The sequence below is a fragment of the Propithecus coquereli genome, unplaced genomic scaffold (assembly GCF_000956105.1).
Source record: "Propithecus coquereli isolate 6110/MARCELLA unplaced genomic scaffold, Pcoq_1.0 Scaffold267, whole genome shotgun sequence".
NCBI lineage: Eukaryota > Metazoa > Chordata > Mammalia > Primates > Indriidae > Propithecus > Propithecus coquereli.
The window spans coordinates 3,103,187-3,127,359 of NW_012148252.1; the positions used below are offsets into that span (position 1 = coordinate 3,103,187).

General features: G+C 34.6%; 1 protein-coding gene and 1 pseudogene across 1 annotated transcript in view; both read left to right on the forward strand.

Moving 5' to 3' along the window:
* KIAA2026 (KIAA2026 ortholog) overlaps nucleotides 1–24,173 on the forward strand; it is a 91,991-nt gene that overhangs the window by 24,350 nt on the left and 43,468 nt on the right. Inside the window, exons 2-3 of the mRNA XM_012647407.1 lie at nucleotides 2,012–2,212; nucleotides 21,614–23,031. Coding sequence (XP_012502861.1) covers nucleotides 2,012–2,212; nucleotides 21,614–23,031 — 1,619 coding nt within the window. The remainder of the gene's footprint in view (nucleotides 1–2,011; nucleotides 2,213–21,613; nucleotides 23,032–24,173) is intronic.
* On the forward strand, nucleotides 11,544–11,955 carry LOC105812854 (annotated as a pseudogene).

A 24,173-nucleotide genomic window follows, 5' to 3' on the forward strand; every position in this document is an offset into this window, starting at 1 on the left:
GTAATATAAGTCTTTTGAATCTTTACATGTTGATAAGAGAGAAACAGCATAGTTTCTTGGGCTTTCCTTTATTTTAATTATGAGTGATAAATATCAAAGCTTATAAATTTTTATTTCTAATAGGTAATAAAGGATATTACTTTGGTCTTTAATCTGAGAAAATACTGTTTTAAAAAGTAGTTTATACTTTATCCTGTCTACTTATAAAACTGATGTTAAAGGGTAAAATAGTTTTTGACTTATTTATATAACAATTTAGCCATGTGACTTACTGCTTCCCTCAATTCTCTTTATCCCCATTTTACTACATACTTATTGGGTCATTATTCCCAATGCTCTAAATACCCTGTGACCCCTGAGATGTCATCATTTTTCAGTGTAATACTGTCCATTGATGTTCTCTTTCATTAGTATTAATGAAATAATTAAAATTACAGAGCTAGTTAGTTCACCTAATAAAAACACTGTACTATTATCTAAGTATGGTGGCATGTGCCTGTAGTCCCACCTACTCGAGAGGCTGAGGCAGGGGGATTGCTTGAGCCCAGGAGTTTGAGGTTGCGGTGAGCTATGATGATGCCACTACACTCCAGCTGGGGCAACAGAGCAATACCTTATTTCAAAAAAACCCAAGTACACTCATTCAGTATCTGTTGTCATCAGTCATCTACTTATCTTGGGTCCACAATTCTTTACCTCCAGCCCAATTAGCCATCATACAGATGTATGCTGTTGTACCCTAAAGGATCACAGCCTGAAATGGTATAGTAGATTAGCCCCAAAGTTTTAGTATTACTGGAAAGCCAGTTTAACATTCATGCCTTACTTAAAGCTGAATTAGTTACAAGTGTCATTTCCTTAGAACAGAGGAAACACATAATGGTACACATAATGGTGCTGCTGTTCAGGACAACCGTGCAGTCATACTATTCAAGGGTCCTAGATGGCATTGAGAGTAAGACTTAAAAAGTTATTCTAGTTTAGAGTAATAAGCCACTGTGGACATAGTTCAAAAAGGACAGGACTTGGACTATATTTTATGCCATAAAGGTTTATATTTTAGTGAACCTTTAGTGTATTTTATATTAAAGAAAGCCTATAGGAAACAATGAAATATAACTATAGAGTCAACTTTTAAGTTATATAAATTTTTATTCAGTATATTGAATGCTTACTTCGAATATTGACTCGATTTTGCCATTGTAGAAACAACAACATATACAAAACCTTCAGAGGCTCTGGCATATTTTATAAAGATAGAAAAACAGATGTTCTCCCTGAAATTTTTTACAGTTAACCCTCATATAGATGCAAATTCAGAATAAAAACTTGAATAAGATTAATGTAATGTTTCTCTTCTCAGTTTAAATGGTTTTAACCAGTTATTTCAAATTTATTAAGGGGACTTATGGATAATTAAGCAAACTGCTAAGAAACTATTTTTCATCATCATCTTTAAGCATCAGATTAGTATCTCAGTATATTAATAAAAACATCATAGAGTAAGGAGACATTTGTGGTTAAGTTGAAGATGAAATCTAGATTCCTAGATTCTTTTAGAGTTTAGTCAGGAGGTTTCCAAATTTCAACTTACAATTAAAAATATATGTTGCAATGTGTCATTTGTTTATAATTTTTTCAAAATGTTTATCATTGTATATTTTCTTTCCCAAAATGTTTCTTTTATTGTACATTGTCCCAGTATGAAATATATCACAAACAATAAATTTTTTCTATTAAAGTGATAGTGCTTTAGCCCTTAATTTTAATGCTTCAATCTTATTTTTTTAATGTAGGGAAGGGATTATCACTCATACTTATTTTATGACATAATTAAGGAATGTGAGAAAATGTATAGGGAGGATAAAAATCTGGAGCATAGCTAAGTTCAGGTTTAACTGAACACTTTTTGTGTAGTTAGCAAAAGTAGTTCTTCTTAAAATGCTGATTAAGGGGGTTTATTGCTTATCCAGAAGGTTTGACCTTGTGAATTGACTTATTCTTCTCCAAGGCACTTGAGAGAAAAGACAACGATAGCAGTTACATCTAGAGGCTATTATGGATTGGAGGATGAGAAGGGAACTGCATGTACTTCAACAAGGCGTCGGTCAACACCACGAAGTTTGGCAGGCTTGACAAGTGGAGTTTTTGAATCTATAATGGTTCAAGTTTTGAGACAGGAAGAACAGATGAGAGCAAAAGAAGAAAAAAGGTAAATGTTAAAAAAAAAATTAAATTTTATGATTTCAGCTGCATAACTTCTATGCGCCCATGTCAAATTTCTGGGCCCATTTTAGTAGTGTTCCAAAATGCATTGTCACCAAAGTATTAATTCATAATGAAATATCACAATGCAATTTATTTAACAATATAGTGTTAAATTTTAAAACCAATTATCTTGAAACTACAGAGTAATTTTTATAAAAGATTTCAGAATGATTTCTAGAAATATTCTCAAGTCAATTATAAATTTTAAATTAGAGGAATTTTATGTAGGTTTGTAGTTTTAGAATAGAATCACAGACCTTTAAAATTAGGAGAAACTCAGAGTTTATGTAGTTCAAGAATAACATAAATTCACTTCTGCCATTTCTTTCATTGGTATTAATTTTCTGGATAACTGTGCTTACTATAGGCTCCTCAGGAAAAAGCATTGTGCTGAATTAGAGGTACCTTCTAGAGTCTCAGAACATAGAGCAATGGCATTTATATAACATTTTATTTATATCAAAGGGGAAGTAGGGACCAGAGAAGTAAGTCAAGTTTCTATACTGGCAGAAAAAAGACGGATGATTTATTTGTATTTGTATTTTTATTTTTTGAGACAGGGTCTTCCTCTGTCACCCAGGCTGGAGTGCAGTGGCACAGTCACAGCTCACTGCAGTCTTGCACTCCTTGGCTCAAGTGATCCTCCCACCTCAGCCTCCCGTGTAGCTGGGACTAAAGGCGTATATCACCATGCCTGGCTAATGTTTTTAAAATTTTTTTGGAGAGACAGGGTCTCTCTATGTTGCCCAGACTGAGGACTGGTGATTTTTATAGTCGAAAATCAAATCTCAAACTCTGTTAGGAGTGATTGCTTATATAGTAGGGACTTCCTAATGCTAGTCAAAGGCAATTTATAACTTATTGCTCCTCTTATAGTAATAAATGTAACATGCTTGATATTTGTGGGATTAAAACTCAGCCTTGAGACTTTCTACCATCATACTTTTTAAAACAGTGATTGATTTGGGAAACCACTGTGAAATATTTTTTTTCCTTGTGCAGAACTTCACAGAACTACTATATGAAAAGAGGGCTTATGGAAAGGGGTAAAGATTAACCTGACAAGAGTGTACAATATATTGGAATGAGGAGAATTGAAGAAAAGAAAGGCTTGTAGAAAGAAGGCTGTGTAGTCTAGACCTCTGTGCTGGTCGGCAGAAATAGGGAGAGATCAGATTATTCTGGGAACAATTAATAGGACTTAGTACCTTCCTTGATACAGTGAAAACAACGGAAGAAACAAAGATAAATCAAAAAGATAGGCCAGGCACGGTGGCTCATGTTTGTAATCCTAGCATTCTGGGAGGCCAAGGCAGGAGGATTGCTTGAGCTTAGGAGTTTGAGACCAGCCTGAGCAAAAGCGAGACCCCATCTATACAAAAAATAGAAAACTTAGCCGGGTGTGGTGGCAGGTGCCTATAGTCCCAGCTACTCGGGAGGCTGAGGCAAGGAGGTTCGATTGCTTGAGCCCAGGAATTTGAGGTTGCAGTGAGCTATGATGATGCCAATGCACTCTAGCCCGGGTGACAGAGCAAGACTCTGTCTCAAAAAAAAAAAAAAAAGTAGTTGTAGTAGTAACAATAAGAAGAAGATAAAAAGAATGGTTAACATTTATAGAGCTGGACTGTATGCCAGATTTAACTCTAAGCATCTTACACGTATTCAGCATTTATCCTGAGGCACAGAAAGATTAAGTAACTTGCCCAAGATCAAGCAGTCTTTAAGTCGTGAATTCAAGATTGGAACCCAGGCAGTCTGCTTCTAGAGCTTGTGTTCCTAAGCAATATACCATCCTTGTGACTTGTAAAATCATAAAACCAGCAAAAAAAAACAAAAAAGCTTGAAAATGTGAGTCCAAAGTGGGGAAAAAACAGTGAACTCATTTTGAATAAGTTGTTTAAAGTGATCATGGGAACATTTAAGCATCCAAATAGGAATGGCTAGTAGGAAACTAGAAATATGACGCAATCTTTTTCCTTTCTCCAATTTTACATGTATTTGTCTCCCCTGACATCAAATAACACAGGGAAATAAGCCATGGTAAGAAAATGCTCCATTAAATGTCTTAGTAACTATGATAATTTAATGGAATTAAGGTGTCTTTTTGAGTACAGTGTTACCTTTTTCTTTTTTAATGATAAAATATTTTAAGCATAGAGCAAAGAATAAATAAAATTATAATAAAGCCCTATGTACCCACAACCTAATAGTTTTTAAGGAAATTAAACATAGATATGATCAAGTTTCCCTGTACTTTTCTTCTGTTACATTGTTCTTTTTTTTTTTTAATCATTGCCATGCATTTTACAACTGAATTATAAGAATTCTTTATATAGTCTGGAAACAAGTACTTTGTCAGATACATATGTTCTGCAATTATTCTCTCCCAGTCCATGGCTTGCCTTTTTATTTTCAGTGTTTTTTGAGGAAGAAAAGTTTTTGCCTTTGAAGTTCAATTCATTGATTTTTTTTTTTTTAGTGTTTTGTGCTTTTTGTAACCTAAGAAAACTTAGCTTACCCAAGGCTATGAAAATCTTCTCTTTTTTTCAGAAATTTCTAAGTTTTAGTTTTTATGGTTATATCTATTATTCGTTCGAAGTTAATTTTTGTTTGCGCTGTGAGGGAAAAGTTTTATTTTTCCGTCTGGATAGCTGGTTGTTCCCATATCATTTATTGAAAAAAGCTATTCTTTCCCCATGAATTACCTTTGCATCTTTATTGAAAGTCAGTTGAACATTTATTTGTGAGACTTTCTGAACTCTCTTCCGTTCCATTTATCCATAGGTCTGTGGTCATGCTAATACTATATTGATTTGATTATGATAGGTTTATGGTAAGCTTTGAAAGTAGGTAATACAAGTCTTCCAACTTTGTGTTTTGTTTTTTCAAATTTGGCTATACTAGGATCTTCACATTTCTGTGTAATTTTAAAATCATATTGGAAATTTCTACAGAAAATAAAAAAGCCTGAGAAAATTTTGATTGAGATTACATGGAAGTCATCGATCAATTTCTGGGTATTTGTTTTGTTTGATTTTTCTCAGCTGTATTTTGTAGTTTTCAGTGTACACAGTTTTTGCATATTTAGTTACCTTTTTCCCTATATACTTAATGTTCTTGCTGCAATTGTAAATCGTTTTTAAATTTAATATACAATTATTTATTGCTAATGTATGTAGAAATACAATTTTTAGTGTAGTGAACTTTTGTCTGTTTCTTCTCTGAGTTCTGTCAGATTTTGCTTCATGTAATTTAAGACTCTGCTATTGGGTGTATAGATAGTTATGACTTTTATGGTTTTTTTGATGGATTGACTTCTCTCTTAGTATGGGTATCCTTTTTATCCCTGGTAATATTTCTTACATTGTTTTAGTATTCTATTTTATCTCCACTCTTGGTGGAGATAAAATAGTGTATGGCTATTGGTGTATGGCTAATTAGTGTATGGCTAATGGCTTATTAGCTATACGTCATTGTTTGATTTTTTTTTTTTTAAAGTAGTTTCTCTTAAGTAGTTTCTTGAGGGTTTATGGGATGTGCTTTAATTTATCACTGTCAATTTCAAATAGTGCTATACTGCTTCACACTATGCTTCTGTTTACTGCTTCCCATCTTTTGTGGTATTGTCATATATTTTCCTTCTACGTGTATTATAAACCCCCATTATACTATTATTGTATGTGTTATAAATAGTTATCTTTCGAAGCAATTTAAGAATGAAGAGAAAAAGTATACATTTATATTTTATATTTAATTCATGATACCATCTGGTATCATTTTTCTACTACCTAAAGAACTTCTTTTAACATTTCTTGTAATGTAGGTCTGCCAACAATGAATTCTGAGGGTGTTTTTTTTTTTTTTTTTTCCAAAAAAGTTTTTATTTGGCCTTACATTTTGAAGGATGGAGTTACGTAGATTATACAAGATTTTTTCTATCAGCACTTAAAGCATGACATGTTTTACTATGCATAGTTTTTGAAGAGTAATCTACTGATCTCCTTATCTTTGTTCCTCTATATGTAACATATCTTAATTCTCTCACTGCTTTTAAGATTTTCTCTTTATTACTCATTTTTAAAAATTTGGTTGTTCTGTGCATTCAATGTGGGATTGTGTGTGTGTGTGTGTGTGTGTGTGTGTCTGTGTGTGTTTATCTTGCTTTAGGTTCATTTTGCTTCTCTTATCCATAGACTTTCAGTTGTGTTCTCTGTGCCAAGTCTTCAAGATTGCTCATCTTTTCTTCTGCAGTGTCTAATCCAGTGAACTTTTTATGTCATGTATTTTTTCATCTTTAGCAGTTATATTTAGTTTTATATTTTTTGTGTTTTAATATATATATATATATATATATCTTCATTTCTTTCATTATTACGTTTATGTTTTCATATCCTTATCTGCTAACTCCCTCCATCATCTTTTGTCATTTTTAGGTCTTTATATTGACTGATTTTTCTCCTGGTTATAAGTTATATTTTTGTGCTTCTTGGCATATCCAGTAATTTTTGTCGGAAATTAGACATTGTTAATACCTTGTTCAGTATCTGGATTTTTATTTACTTCCTTCAAAGAGGACTGGGCTTTGTGCTGGCAACAGTTAAGTTTCTTCTGGAATAATTTGATGATCCTTTCAAGTCCAGATTTTAGGCTATTCTGGGGTGAGTATAGAATAGCTTTCACTCTAGTTCAGCCCTACTATAGCATGATCCCTCTAGCCTAGAGTCTCCACTAAATGCCCCAAAGTGAGGAATGAGGACTTTCCACTCCAGCTGATGAGCACTCAGTTATCTTCCCATTTTGTGTGACTCTCTGAATTGTTAGCTTACAATTTCTTGGTCAGACTCAACTTTGTGGAGTTTTACTCTGTGAAGTCACAGGCTAAGACAGTCAGCTCTTGGTATTTGCAGGTTCTACATCCACTGACTGATTCAACCAACCTTGAATCAAAAATATTTGGAATAAATTTTTAAAAAAATACAACAATAAAAATAGTACAAATTCAAAAATACAATATAACTATATAGCATTTACACTGTATTATGTATTATAATTTAGAAATTATGTAAAGTATATGGGAGGATGTATGTAGGTTATATGCAAAAAATATGCCATTTTATATGAGCATCTGAGGATTTTGGTAGCCATCGGGGGATCCTGGAACCAGTCCCCTGTGGATACCAAGCGACTATTGTACTCAGCAACATCTTAAGGGAACCTTTGTATAGATTTCTGAAGCTCTTTTTTTGCACAGCTTCCCTCTTTTTGGAGTTATCTCACAAATTCTAGGTGCTTTATCCTCCCTGAATGCCAGTCCTCATCCTCTGAATCCAATTCCACTAGATTCTTTGTACCCCTTTTTTGTGCTCATAGTCTTCAGTCAGAAAGCTGGGTATCTTACTCCGTTTAATGTTGCTTACAACATAATGCCTGAAACTGGGTAATTTATAAAGAAAAGAAATTTATTTCTTACAGTCATGGAGACTGAGAACTCCAAGGACAAGAGGGTGTATCTGATGAGAGACCTCTTGCATCTAAGTTTTATCTATGGCAAACTATTTCATTCTAGTTTATTTCAAGTGCTGTTTCATTCTAGCTTATTTCAAGAGTTATTATATAGTATTATGTGACTATATTACAGTGTATCCAATTACCAGATACAGACATTTTGGATTATTTCTAGTGTTTTGTTATTATAGAATGCTGCAGTAGGGGCGGGGTTGGGGGGGGAGAGGACAACATACGTAACCTAAACATTCGTACCCCCATAATATGCTGAAATAAAAAAATAAAAAAGAATGCCACAGTAAACATTCTTGTATGTGTCTCCTTTGAGAATGGAGATAGAGATAGATAATGTGTGTGTGTTTATATGTGTGTGTATTCATTTTGATTTTAACCATATTGTCAAGTACTTTAATGTCTTAGGGCATGTTGCCACAGTAATGTAATTCTCTTAGAATTGTGAGGAGGTTGTATTGATAAAGTAATTGCTATCACATGTGTTCTATATAAAGTGTTCAATAAATTATAGCAATAAAATATTTCATTGTGCATCCTTAACTTAAAGAGTAAACTTAATGTATCTACTCTCCTTTCTGACAACACATGAATTTTTGAACTTTTTAATTGCAGTCACAGTCTTAAGTGTCAGAATTATCTAATATTTTAATTTCATCTCGTTCTTAAATGCCTGGATGTTGCTCCATCTTAAGTTTTTGTCCTAGAGCCTCTCCTTTTCTCATGTTATGCCTTTTTTTTTTTTTACTCTTTTGCCCACGCTAGAATGCAGTGGCATCATCATAGCTCACTGCCACCTCAAACTCTTGGGTTCAAGCAATCCTCCTGCCTCAGGTTCCCGACTAGCTGGGACTACAGGCATGTGCCACTATGCCCGGCTAATTATTTCTATTTTTTGTAGAGATATGGGGTATTGCTATGTTGCTCAGGCTGGTCTTGAACTGCTGGCTTCAAATGATCCTCCTGCCGTGGCCTCCCAAAATGCTAGGATTACAGGTATGAGCCACTGCGCCCAGCCTCATGTTATACTTTATTTATAAGTGATCTTATCCATGCCCTTTTATCACCTATATGCAGAAGATACATGTCTTTTGTCCAAATCTTTACGTTTCAGACCTAATTGCCTACTTAATAACTTCTCTGGATGTGGACTCCATCGGTATCAGTATCAGTGTCTCTCATCTGTCAGGAAATGTGGCACATTCAAATTAGGATATTTCAAGGAGGGTTTATTTCAAAGGGGTTGGAATCTAGCAGAACCTTAAGAGATAAGGCTGTTACTAGGGCAAGCAGAGGGAGTAGTTACTAGTGCCCAGGAGATAGTTACAGAGAAGAGACTGTTTTGAGAGGACACCTTCTATTGAAGGACACTGCCCAAGGCAACCTCACCAGAAGAGAGCCAAAGGAATAAATACTTCACCCCATTTTCCTGAATCTCTTTGCTCGCCTGCCAGGGCTCTCCATTGACTGAACTTAAGAGAAGCCAGAGGATGAGGTTGTCCGTTTATAGAGATAAACCTTATAATAAAGGGTGGAGAGTGGATCTGGAAGCAAACAAAATATATTTGGTACATATATCTTCCTCAAATTGATCACATCTAAAATTAACTATGAATGCGTGATCTTTCTCAAACTTAGTCTTACTGTAGTGCTCCCTAGCTTGGTGAATGGCACAGCTGTCCATTGGCTTGTACAAGTTAAAAACCTAGAATTCATCCTTCATGCCTTCCTCTCCCTCACATACATACTGAATCCATCCCCAAATCCTGATAATTTTATTTCCTGAATCTTTCTTAAATCTGCCCACTTTTCTCTATCTTCTCTGCCTTCATCCAGTTTCTTCATCACTCACTTAGCCTAATGTAATCTTCTCTTAATTGGCTTAACAGTGTCCATACTTACATCATTCCAGTCTATTTTTCACATTAAAGCTAGAGTGGACTTTTCCGAATGCAAATCTGATTGTGCCACTCACCTCTCCCATTAACAACTACCTGCCCAAAACAAAGCAAGCATTCACAAAAACTTTGATGGTTTAATATAATTTATAAGACCATTTTTTCACCTTTTGGCTTCTCCCTATCTCTATAACCTTGCCTTCTATCATTTTCTCCCTGATTTTTGCCATAGTAGCCTTCTTTCCCTCTCTTCAAAGTCAAGAGGGTATTATAGACTTTATGTGCATCTAAATTTAGAGTTCACATAAAAACACATGTATCAAAAATGGTGGAACTTTTAACCTGTGTTTTCTAAATTTTCTAAAATAAACATACTTTTATAATTGAAAACATAATAAATATTAAAATTTATAAAGTGCTACATAGCTAGTGGGACAGGCAGATTTTAAGTCTTTTGAGCCTATCTCAATATTTTTTTTAGAGTTCTCAGAAGGAAAATGTGACATTTAGGTAACAGTGTATGTTATGATACATTAGAATGCCAAATAAAGCATCCTATCCTATACGCAATTATCCTATCTTCTGTCATGATACCTGAATTTCTGTCAATCTGTCAATTCTTATCAATTCAATACCCTGTCAAAAGTTGGATACTAGATGAGAATATAAATGTTATAAATTTAGATCTGGAAAGTACTTTGAAATCATAGGAAAGGTCATGTTGGAAGACAGGGGAGGGTGCCAAAGATCATATGATTATTATAGTTGTACTTTAGCCCTAGGCATAGGCTTTTATTTTAAATTAAAACCTTTTGCATAAGTAGTGGGGGAAAAAGTCTCCATCCTGTTAAGTAGGTTAAAATACCTTTATATCAGAAAATTGGGATTAAGATAGCAGCAAGCTCAACAGTTCTAGTACAGATTTTACTATGTTAACACTTTAATTATCTGATGGGTATCTGATTAATTCATAGCTGATCATCTGGGCAAACACAAATCCAAAAGTAAATTATTTTTTAAAATCTTCAACAGTTTAGTCTCTATTTCGTGATCTATTCCAGTTAAAGGAAGGGAGCTCCCCACTCTATATTTTAATTTTTATACAACATGCAGTTTCCCTTTTTATACAGTATATGCCATAAAAGTAATGGTTCCTTAAATCAGCTTTCCAGAATTCAAAACCCTAGCATTCCTCTATTGCTACCTTTATTTGTTTGGACAACGTTGGAAACCATCGTAAGGGAGATGGTAGGTAATGGCCTGTTGAACAGAGAGAAATAAATATTGAGTAAGACTTGGTAGTCTGGCCATCTTCAGGAAAATGCTGATAGGACAGCAGACAGTCTTGGGGGTAGTGCTGTAGAGAGGACCTGTTGATTTTGGAGGTAGCAAACATTACAAGTAAAAGTCTAGGAGAATTCAGTGAAAGAGCTGGTTAATTGATAGTTGCTGAAATAGTCTTTAAGCTAATCACGACCACTACATTCTGTTTATAATGGTGTCTTGGAGCCATTAAGGAAAAGATCAGTTATGTTTTGTATACCTTTTTTATTAAGCAGGAAAATAGATAATATATTTTAGATACTGTTTAAAAAAGTAAAATTGACGAAAAATAGAAGTTGGCTCTCCTCAAGTAAATTTCTGTTAATCTAGAATATGACATTATTAGGTAGAAGTTTTGGTAACTTAAGTCTACTTTAGTTATGTTAAAAATCTCAGATCTGGGCGCGTGCGCGCGGCGGGCGGGTGGTGGGGGCAGGCGAGCCGCGGTTGCGGCGGGTAACCGGGACTCTGGTAGGTCCTTAGTAGGGGTCTCGAGTGCGCTTGGACCCCAGCTTCTGGGACGCGTCAGGAGAAGGGAGCATTGGCCTTTCCTTCATTAGGGCAAAGATGCCTCTCTTTGGGAATACATTCAGTCCGAAAAAGACGCCTCCTCGGAAGTCTGCTTCTCTCTCCAACCTGCATTCCCTGGATCGCTCAACCCGGGAGGTGGAGCGATCTTGACTATGGAACCCCCACTATGAACCTGACAGGGCAAAGCCTGAAGTTTGAAAATGGCCAGTGGATAGCAGAGACAGGGATTAGTGGAGCTGTGGACTGGAGGGAGGCGCAGCGCCTTCGCAGGCGGAACCAGCAGTTGGAAGAAGAGAACAGTCTCCTGCGGCTGAAAGTGGACATCCTGCTAGACATGCTTTCAGAGACCACTGCTGAATCCCACCTAACGGAGAAGGAACTGGATGAACTGAAGAGTGTCAGCCGGAGGAGAAAATGAAGACCTGAGACGGTCGTTAGGCGAGCAGGGAGAAAGCCACTGATCGGGGAGGGGTAGCATGTGGCTGAGCAGATTTTTTTTTTTTTTAGCCAAACTAGTATATTGGGACCTGTGAGAGAGATCATATAGTGGAGCCAGCAGGCACTGGCACCTTGGGCTGGCGGTAGGAAGGTGACATGCGATGGAGGAGACTATGAGATTACAGTCCAGAGTGATGACTAGGAATGGGCTCCAGATGCACGGCCTCGGGACGCCAGGCCACAAACTAGGCCTCAGGGAGGCCTGTGGGCGATGGTAAGCCTTTTGGTGCTCTCTACACACATAGGCAGACAAGTGCACGTGGCCCGGAATCACCCTCTTGGACAAGCATTGTTGGGAGCAGCAGCTGGAGTTCATCATCTCATCGCCTTACACTGGTGTCTGGGGTGCGGCACCAGCTCTAAAGAGCCCCGCTTCAGGGGGTCTCAGAACCAAGAGTGTCTTCTCTGCCTGCCTATGAAGAATACTTGCTCCCCTCATCCACCACTTCCTTTGGCTTCAGCTTCCCAGCAGCAAGCACCAGCCTTCCATGGCAACACTGTATTTTTGTGCTACTTTCCTGTTTACACTACTTTTTTATTAAATGATGTTAAATAAAATAAAAAAAAAATCTCAGATCTGTTCACTATTCCTTTGCGTAAGACTGTTTGGATTATCAGAAATAATGTGTATTTTTTAATACTCTTTATCTTACATACTTACATAAACTTATTGGTATTTTATTGATTTGGAAATCAGTGGAGTTAAAACAATAAATGTTTTCTACACTTTTGTAAAATAAAAACTGTGACTTTAGTGATTCATTTTCAGATTCTCTATAATACAAAGTAGCAGTGACTTAATGAAATAGATACTTGTCATTTGTGGCCACCTTGCCTTTTCAAACAGCTTTTCTACATTTTGGTAATTTCCCATATTTCAAGTCCTGACTTCCCAAGATAGATGGCAGAAAATTTATATTCTCATACCCACGCACAGGTAAGGTAGAGGTATATGACCAAGCATACACTTCTTACTTGAAATTGTATGGGAGCAACATCAGGTGGCAATCTTGGGCAAGAGAGTTTATCTTTTGGCAAAGGTGGTGGTACGAGCTTCTGATTGTTCCAGGTTTTTAGTATCAGAGGTGCCAAGTAATGCTGGTAGTCTGATTTTTCCTGGGGAAGCTCCTAAGTGTGGTTGGGATTATTTTCTGTCCTCATATCTCCTATGTTTGGCTCTCTAACCCTTAACAGAGCTTCTGTAAGCACCCTACTAATCTTTAAATAAATTCCTTTTTTGTTTTAACTAGCCAGAGGAGATTCTGTTGTTCGCAGATAAGTAAGAAGCTTGACTAATACACTTGATATGAATGGTTGATTTTCCTGAAATACAATGTTATGTATTATTCATTTTAGAAAATGTAAATAAATGTCTTACTTTCCTTTTTCATGCCACTTGTTTGCATACATTGTATTGTTTCCTTAATGAATGGATTATTTTGGATTAAAGCTCTTACATGTTTTTTTTCTATTTTTTTTATTTATTTTTATTTCAGGATATTATGAGGGTATAAACATTTTGGTTACATTTTGTCTTTGCCTCACCCAAGCAAGAATTAGAGGCATGCTCTTCCCCTCTACATTGCTCACCGCGTCCATTAGCTGTGAGTTTACCCCCCACCAACCCCCTACTCCCTGGAGAATATTACTACTGTGTGAGCACCGTAGTGTTGATCAGTCAGTGCCAATTTGATGGTGAGTACATATGGAGCCTATTCTTGTGATACGTCACTTCAGATAATGGGCTCAAGTTTTATCCAGGAAAGTATAAGAGGTGCTAGATCACTGTCGTTTCTTACAATTACATGTTTTTTATTAGATTGTAAAGTCTTTGAAAGTGGTGTCCATGTTTTCTCATCTGTTTGTATTCTCAAACATGGCAAGCATTCAATAAAAGTTTATAAAACTAATAAAGTTAGGATAGTTGGAAACATAATTTTCTTTTGTAAGGCCGTTAACTCATTAGCAATGTTTCTGCCAAATTACAGATGACCAAAATAACCTTAGGCACAGCTTCTATTAGTATTTTACATAGTAACAGGTAAACACTTTCCAAGCCAGTAAAGAGCAACATCAAAAATGAGAACTGATCCAGGAAAAAAAAATTTGGACCACTTTTTTTGTTTATTCAGTATTGTTTATTCCACCTCCACCTTTTTTTAAATTAGCAAGTGTGATTTTTTAAACTATCCTTAGGCAGTCTTTTGGTATTTCTCCAACACTGAAGGCTTAATGTTTTTCAACTAATATTTTAGAAACATGCACTACTTAATCTGATTTTAGTACTATACTTTTGAACAAATTTTTAAGTTGAGAATAACTTTGAAAGCTGGTTTTTAATCTGTCCATGTCAGCAAAATGTGATTTGCCCCAGCATTTTTAATATTATATTTTTGATTTTTTAATTATGTTTTAAGTGTTAAAGTTTTTCAAAATTGGTAGATTTTATGCATTAATCTAGAGCTCTTTGGCAAGCTCCCATTCCCTGTTCACCACACTACAGAGAATCAGAACAGAGATTCCATAGTCCTATTTCTAAAGGGCTATTAAAGCCTATACCAGCCATGTATCCTTTTCCTCCTCGTATCTCTGCAATATCCATAGTCTGACCCTAGATTCCATTATCCTCCCCTGAAAAATACAGTTTATGAGGAACAGCAGTGTGAGTGAATAGCAGCCCTTAAATTGCCTTCCGTGTGTGCAGATGGCACCATCATACTTCAACTTCCTTCCAGATACCTGAGCTAACAGAATATGTGTATTATACCATTGCTTAATTTTCTTCCTCTTCCAAAAGTAAGCCAGTTGGTGCTAACTCTGTCCTACTGGGCAAACTGTGTACTTTTGGCTCTTACACTGATGTATTGTGAAAGCCTGTGGAAGTTACCATCTCATCCTTCTATATGTCCTTAGTGTCCCCATCTATAAGATAAATAGGTCTGAAATTACCATATCACCAATTTATGTTGTCCACAGGTTGCTTTTCACTGCTTTAGGCAAAAGCAAGTCCATAAAAGCTTTATCATCTGCTCCAACATCCCCTTTCATTTTCTTCCCAAAGCACTAGTTGTTACTCTTTCACCTCTGTAGAAACATGTAACACTCTTCTCTGTGAGAACATAAAGTATTTCATTAATATTAGTCATTTATGCATTACCTTTAGGATCCCAGATTGTTTTTTGGTATCCTTTTCCCTAGTTGGTGCTCTTTATGTCTGTTCTAGTATTTGGTGCTTCCTAATACTGTGATCTTATTCCTTTTGGGAAAAGCAATGTGTCACATTTTAATTTTGAAAATAAAAATCTACCATTGTATTTTACTTGTGTGTATAACCAACAAAAGAGAATTTCTAGACTTATGGTCTGAGATGTTTTCTAACCAATGTGTAATTTTACAGTGAGCTCATAGTCAGGATTGATTACGACAAGGTTGACCAAAATCAACTTTGTGTACTAAGGAATAGTAATAAATAAACTCTCTTTTTGATGGTTTGTGTTCTAACAGATACAGTATCCCATAACAAACTTTTAAACAAATTCTGAATTAAATTTTATGGGAAATAACTTGAAAACCTTGTCTATTATTAACAGCAGAATATTGAAGAAAAATATTCTACACTTCTCAGTATATGAAGTGTAGAGAAACTCAATTTCATGCTAAGAGACACAGAATCTGTAAGTTTAACATAAACAGGTTCTTTAAAACACCTAATAATCTTGAGCTTTTGAAAAACTGCTTTAAGAATTTGTTTATTTTATAGACTATCTGGGAGAAAAGTCTTACTCCAGCTTAACTTTAAGCTCATGACTCAGAGTCATCTACCTTTAAGTTTTAGCTATTTTTTCTGTTATGTCACTTTTATAAGTAAATGTTTACGTTGCTGTATCTTGATTTTTCAATTTAACATTGTCTGTTGACATCCATCTATGGAATTCATTTATGACTATTTCCACTGATCTGGAGGGTATATTCTCTATTTCTGTTCTTAATTTTGATCTCTTCTGCCTCATCCATCTTATGTATTATTGTTGATTAATATTTAGCTGTGTCATTTTCTACCCCTAAACGAGACATTACTACTGATTTTTGTAGTGTAATGTTTATTTATATTTATCCGTACTTTAATGGCCGTGTTTGCTAATTCTAATATTCGTGTCATTTCTGGGTCAGTTTTGGATTGATTTTTCTCATCATGGGTCATTTTTCTGCTTTGTTGTATGCCTAGTAGTCTTAGCTTAGATGCCAAACATGGTAAATTTTACCTTGGTGGGTGCTGGCCATTTTTGTATGCCTACAAATCTTCTTGACCTTTTTTCTGGAATGCATTTAAGTTAGTTGGAAACAGTTTTATCATTTGGGATCTTTTACGATTTGTTGCTTTGATCTAATACTTAGTCTAGGACTAATTGTTTTCTGCTACCAAGGCAAGACTTTTCTGAGTATTCTACCTACTATCCCATGAATTATGAATCTGATTTTCCAGTTTGACTGGTGGAAACAAGCACTGTTTTTCTAATCATTTCTGTTTTTCCCCCACCTCGCCATGGATTGTCACCTTATGTGCATGTACTAATCAGTACTCTGAATACTTGGAGGGGACTCTCTGCACATCTCTGGTGTTCTCTCCTTATGCATCTCTCTCTTTGGTACTTTGTCCTGCAAATTCCAGCTGCTTTGGTCACTGTGGACTCTTGGCTCCTTCTCAGTTAAAGGAGTATGCTGGGCTTTGCCTTTTCCTTGGTGCCCTCTGTGGACGGGCATTCATGGCCTGGAAATTCTCAAGGCAATAAATTGGAACAATGTTGGGCTGACTTCATCTGTCTCTCTTCCCTCAGGGATTACTGTCATTTGCTTGATGTTTAGGCTCGTGAAAACCATGTTTCATGTATTTTATCAGAATTTTTTTGGATGGTTCCAGTGAAAGGATAAATCTGAATCCTTGGTGCTCCATCTTGGGTAGAAGCAGAAGACACTTTAGCAGTTTTTATTTTAGTCTCCTTGAAAATGGCTTTAATTTACTCTTATCCATGAATGATAGTCTAGCTGGTTATGCAGTTCTAGTTTGATAAGTATATTAACTCAACACTTTGAAGATTTTATTCTGTTGTTTCTAAGGTTTATTTTGTTGCTATTGATAAATCTTCTCTCAGTCTGTCATTCCTGTATATGTAGTCTGTCCTTTTTTTCTGTCTGACTGCTTGTAAGATTTTTTTTTGTCTTTGGTGTTTTATTGTTTTATTATCATATGTCCAAATATGACTTTCTTTCTTAGACTTCCTGAATTGAGGATTTGTGTCCATCAGTTCTGGAAAATTCTTAGCCATTATATCTTCAAATATTGCCATTATCACTATCCTCCTCCTACGTTTCTCTGTTCTTATTTTCTGGAACTCCAATTTGTTGTATGTTAGATTTTAATCTTCCTTCATTGGTCTTTGTGTATCTTTCTTATAATATGTTCCATATCTTTGTCTTTTTGCACTAAAGTCTGAAACTTCTTCAGCTCTTCTTTCTTTTCCTATGATAGCTATTTGACTTATCCAAAGAATTTTTTATTTTTGTGATTATATTTTTTATTTCTAGAAATTCTTTTTATTTTTTAAAATCTGCCTAGACCATTCTGATAATTTCTTATTTAATTCCCTCTTTTGCTTCTTTAACATACCTATTTTATATTTTCTTTCTAACAATTTCATGTTTTAGGTGAATTCTTTCAGTGAAGGCTTCAGGACCTCAGTTTTTGTATGTGAGGAAGATTTTTAATTATGTGGTTTTTAAAATAGAGGATTATTGAGATTTTTATTCTTTTTGTGACAGTTTCATTAATTTGTGCTATTCAAAAAATTGCCCATTCCTTTTCAATTGTCTATTGGCATAAAGTTGTGTATAATGTCATTATATTGTTTATGTCTATAGGATTTACAGGATAGCCCTACAAATATAAATAGCTGGTATAGGGTGTGTGTGTTGTGCGTATGTGTGTATGTGTTCGTGTATGTCTTGATCCTTCTTGCCAGGGGTGTATCAGTTGTATTTATGTTTTCAAATAACCAACTTTGGAATTTGATGATTTTTCTATTGTACATTTGTTTTCTATTTCATTGATTTCTGCTCTTTCTTTCTTTCTACTTTGTTGTAGGATTTCAATATGCTGTCCTTTTCCTGGTGTTTTTGAAACGAACACATATATTTGATTTTCAACTTTTCTAAATAGGATTTCTTAATGTATAAATTTCTCTCAGTATACTGCTTTAGCTGTATCTCACTATTTTTGATTATTATATCTTCATTATTTAAAATATTTACTACTTTATCTTATATTTCCTATTTATCCCATTTTTCTCCTCTTTTTACCTTCTTTTATTATTTTTTCTTTCCATGTTCCATCTCTACTAATTTGAATATTTTATAAAGTCTATTATTTTAGTAGCTACCCTAGAAATTGTCACACTAATTAATCAATATTTTTACCCTCCTTCCAATTAATCCAAGGATCTTGAAACACTTTCAAATTTAATCATATTTTGTTCAGCTTGTTTGCTGTCATTATTTATTTTAATTTTATCTTTTTAAATTCTACAGAACATTTTTATCATTTTTTTGTGTCATGTCTATATAGATTAACCTATATATTCCCACTTTTTTGCTCTTTTCCAGCCTTTAGTCAGGGATCACTGTCCTTCCACTGGAAGTACATCCTTTAGAATTTCCTTTAGGTGGGGTCTTTTAATCACAAATATTGAGTTTTTGTTTGTCTGAAAATATCTTTATTTTTGTCTACTTTTTTGAAAGGTATTTTTGCTCTGAATGGAAATTTACATTGACAGTTATTTTCTGAGTATATTAAAGATATTCCATTATGTGCTGGCTTTCATTATTGTTATTGAGGAGCTAGCTATAAATCTTGGTTTTTTCTTTTAATTTCATTATTTTTCATTTCTAGAAGTTCTTTTTAGTTCTTTTTCAAAACTGCTTTGTCATTTTTTATAATCTTGTTCTCTTTACTCAGGTTTTCAACTTCTTTTCTGTGAACATTGTGTTCTTGTGTTCTATAATTCTTATATCTATTTTCTTTTGGGGTCAGATTCTTTTTTTTTTTTTTCCTGTCCATAATGCCTTGATTCTTTTTATGTTTTTGTTTTTAATCTTTGTGCACTCATCTCATCACTCTGTTTATTAGTAGGAATTCCTTAAGGTCTAGGTATCAGATGCAGTCCCTCAGAGATTTGATTTTTTTTCTATTCATATACCTGACAACAGTATTGGCATGAGACTACATTAAACTCATTTTTTAGTGTAAAGTTTTTCTGAGCACACAAGAAATGTGACTTTGGGCAATAAATTCATATAAGTCAGCTTACAGTTATAAATTCTTAGGAAAGATTTTTTTTCTTTCCACTACCACTCCCATTGTGAACACAAAAAATTTTCCTTGCAATCCCCAAGTTGAGGATGGAAGGAAGGGACTGTTGTTTCTCATACACCCGTCTGTCGAGTATATGTGCTTGTGGAGTCTCAGCTCTGTATGGGGGAAGCCAAATTCTACCAGCCCACTACCACCACCATTCAGTAGGCAAAACTCAACAAAACTATAAGCACATTTGAAGAAAGTTGAATTGTAGTAAGAATATTTAATATTGTCTAGGTATTCAAATATGATGGATATGTATAAATGCCATATCAATAATGATAATTTCTTCATTAATCTTATGAATTAGGACTGCTAAATCAGATAACTTGTTATAGCTGTAATGGCAAGGTAGTCATAGTATGACCTTTCAGCCAAAAATATAAAAGTAGGCTTGTTCTATAAAAGAGAAAGTTGTAACATTTGTGAAAGTAGTGTTCTTACTATGTTATTTGTCTTAAAAGATTACAATATGACTGTATTTGTTTTAACAGATTACAATATGATTGTACAGAAAAATAGCCAATGTCAGACATTGATTTTTTTTCCCACTTTCTGGCTGTTACGAATAATGCACATTCATGTATAAGTTTCTGTATGGACAAATATTTTCATTCTCTTGGATGTACACCTAGGAGTAGAATTGGTGGATTACAAGGTAACTATATTTAACCTTCTAAGGTTAAACAGACCATTTACAGTATATGAGGTTACCAGTTTCTCCACTTTTTCTCCAATTCTTGTTACTGTGTCTTTTATAATAGCCATCATAGTGGGTGTAAAGTGGTATCTCATTGTGGTTTTGATTTACATTTCTCTAATGGATAATGAGTTTGAGCATCTTTTCACATGCTTGTTATTTATTTGTATATCTTTAGAGAAATGTCTATTCAAGTTTCTTTGTCCATTTTTAAATTGGGTTATTTGTTCTTTTATTATTGAGTTGTAAGTACTCCTTGTATATTCTATATACAAGTCTTTTATCTGATATTTGACTTGCAAAAATTTTCTGCCATTCTGTGAGTTGTCTTTTCACTTTCTTGATCATGCCTTTTAAAAGCTAAAAAGTTTTTAGTTTTGATCAGTCCCAGTTTATTTTTTATTTTGTTGCTTATGTTTTGGATATCATATTTAAGAAACTATTGCCTAATCTGAGGTCACAAAGATTTATGCCTATCTTTTCCTCTAATTTAATTTTTTTAATTAAGAAGTTTTATAGGAGTGCCAATAAAGAAACTCTTAAGGGGAAAAAAGCACTCATACTCCCATTAACATAGTTATTTTCACAATACTGTCATCTCCTTATTCACTACATGCATATTTTCATCGTTACTATTATTTGTTATTATAAATACTGTCATATTCTGACATTTTGTATTTATATATGATATATAGAATTTGAATTTTTAAGCCTACATAATATAGCCAGTTTACTTCCCAATTGTTGTAATATAATTTCTTTGTAGTTTTGTTTTTCCTGTATGATAAAACTCCAGTTAATATTGACAAGTACATAACTTTTTGCTTGCGTTGAATTATTTTCTTAGTATAACGAAACATTATACTAAGCCTCTCAGTCCAGGTAAAATAAGGTTTATGGAAAATACGGAAAAATATGGTGAAGCTTCCAGAATAAAGATTGAGCCCAATCCATTAAGAGAAAATACTCTAAAATCTTGCCAAATACATGTAAATGGAAATCACAGTGATCATCCAGAAATTAACTGCCACAGAGTTGTAAGGGATATTCTATTAGAGCAGTCATTACAGAGCCACAAGAAACTCAAACTAACTTACAGGATCAAAAGATGTAAACATCTTTACAGCTCTTATATGAAGTCATATTACTTCTAGAAATTATTATAATCAAATTCCATTGTGCTTTTGTTTAATAAACAAAGTTGATAGGCATTATAACTTAAAGAAGTTTACCTTGAGGACAATGATGTCAGGGATAATCTTCCATCAGTAAAACTCAGAGTGAAGTGATATGTGTATTTCTTTATCTGAAAAAAATGGAATTTTTACGGGACACTTTGTACTGATATTGAAAACTGAAACAGTTGCCTTGTTGACTGAAGACAAATATAACATACTTACTTAAAATTTAGTGTTTTATGATACTGTCTGCTTTAAATAATAATAGTATAATTTGTTACATTTTCTTTAGGCTTCGGGAGCAGGAAAGAAAAGAAGCAGAAGAAGCTAGTCAAAAGGAAATAGAAGAATGGGAAAGAAAACTTCTAGCTCAGGCAGCTCCAACTTGTATGGAGACCATGTGGGAAATTCCAGCAATTGGGCATTTCCTTTGTTTAGCCCAACAAATTCTAAATTTGCCAGAAATAGTCTTTTATGAATTGGAACGTTGTCTTCTGATGCCTCAGTGTAATGCTTTTCTATCTAAAATAATGACTTCTCTATTAAGTCCTCCTCATCGCAGACCTACCTTACATCGAAGACCTACTTTGCCTTATAGGACCTGGGAAGCAGCACTAAGACAGAAAGTGCAGCAGTGGTATACTGCTGTAGGGCAGACTGAAAATCCCGATAACTGTGCTGAAAAACTTGGGTTGTGTCCTCAGTTTTTTAAAGTTCTTGGAGAAATTAATCCATTGGAAGAAAAACCTTTTCACGAACTACCTTTCTACCAAAAAGTATGGTTACTTAAGGGTCTTTGTGACTTTGTGTATGAAACACAAAAAGAAGTTCAAGATGCTGTACTTGGACAGCCTATCCATGAATGCAGAGAAGTTATCCTTGGTTACGATTATTTGGAGAATGCTTATGTACATTTTCCACAGTTTTGTGGTGCAGACGTGCGGATTTATAAACAGAGACCCTTTCAGGCCCCAGAATTTCCATTTCCACCCATTAAAATACAAAGAGTACCTCGGATTAAACTGGAGAAATTGAAGTGTGACTATGTTAGTACAAGTAATGGAGAACATAGGTGTAGTAGAGAAGGCCTGCCCTCTGCCTTCAAGAAAGAACAGGAAATTAATTTTGATCTAACTTGCTGCCCTGCTAAAATGAACTTGGATAATCATGACATCTCTCTTGAAATGGAAGTAAAATCCAACTGTGAAATTAGAATTCGCAGGCCCTGTGAAATTAAAAAAACTGACTGTTGTAAAGAAAATTTGGAGAAACCAGGGAGTCCAGGGGAAGTTACTGGCTTTGGAGAGCCTCTCAGTCCAGGTGAAATAAGGTTTATAGAAAATAAGGAAAAATATGGTGAAGCTTCCAGAATAAAGATTGAGCCCAATCCATTAAGAGAAAATACTCTAAAATCTTGCCAAATACATGTAAATGGAAGTCACAGTGATCATCCAGAAATTAACTGCCACAGAGTTGTAAGGGATATTCTATTAGAGCAGTCATTACAGAGCCACAAGAAACTCAAACTAACTAAAATGAGGGCAAAAAAGAAGAAAAAGAAAAAAAAGAAATTGAAAGATGTTTTAAATGAAAATTTACAGAGGAAGCGTGAAGGTCTTCATTCTCTTGCATTCAAGTCTTACAAACCTGAGATCCAGAATAAGTTATTGATCATCAAAAAGAAAGCAAAACACAAGAAGCACAAATCTGGTAAGCCAATACAAATGGGTGAGAATTACAGTTAATCATAATTCAAATTATTCTTTCAGTTGTGCCTCATGCACACTGTGATTGACAGAATGAAGTGCACATATGCAAGTGTGTGTGTGTTTAAGGGCCAAGTTATATCCCATCATTTAAAAAACCCAGAGCAGAAGAAGTTTTATATGCTAACAAAAAAATACTGGTGAGTATGTTTGAATTGACTTCTCAGTTGAACATATTTGGTCATTATGTTTTTATCTTTCTCTGGACCAATTTCTCCATAAGTAACATTTCCCATCACTTATGGGAAGTGGTTTTTTCCAGGCCAAAGGCAAGACAGTGTAGTGGAAAAAGCACTAATATCAGGAGATATTATTTCTAGGACTAAAGTTCATGGCAGCCAGCTTCTTAAACTAAGGCTAATCAGATTATCTTTCTGAGTCGGTTTTTCCCCACATGATATATTTTTCAGCACTGTGTTTTCAGTATGTATTCATATAGAGAAAAAATGTAAAATATAAGAAGAAAATTACATCACCTAATAAGACATGAAGCGTATTTCTGTACAAGGATTTGTAAGTTTGTCTTTCACCAAACTTATACACCTCATATATTTGTCACCAGCTTATTTAAACAACAACAAATTCTATAAAGTCTTCATTGATTGGTTGCTCTGTTTTTGAATGAGTCAGGTGCTTTTGCTTTTCTTGTTGTCTGTCTTTTAATCCCTTTATGTCTCATATATGAAGAGAGTAGGTGAGACAAAAGCAGATGATCAACTTTATTACCCTTAATAAAAAGTTGCTTGATTGGGAAAAAAGTTAGGATTGTTTACTAAAATGAATTGTGGTTAATCATCATTATTTTGGATTTCAGTTTTTTACTCCTTCCCTCAATAACAAAGGTACAAGATTTGGCAATAATTTGATAATGAGTTCGCAAATGAAGGAGTGAATCTTTTGTTTAGCTAATATAGTTGGTATTATATTTTAGTTATTTAAATCATTAAATACAATTAAATATGTTTTAAAACATGTATATCATGTATCATTGATAATGAAGTGTTATAAAATTTACTACCAAAAACAGGCTTAATTTATAGGCCGGGCGCGGTGGCTCACGCCTGTAATCCTAGCACTCTGGGAGGC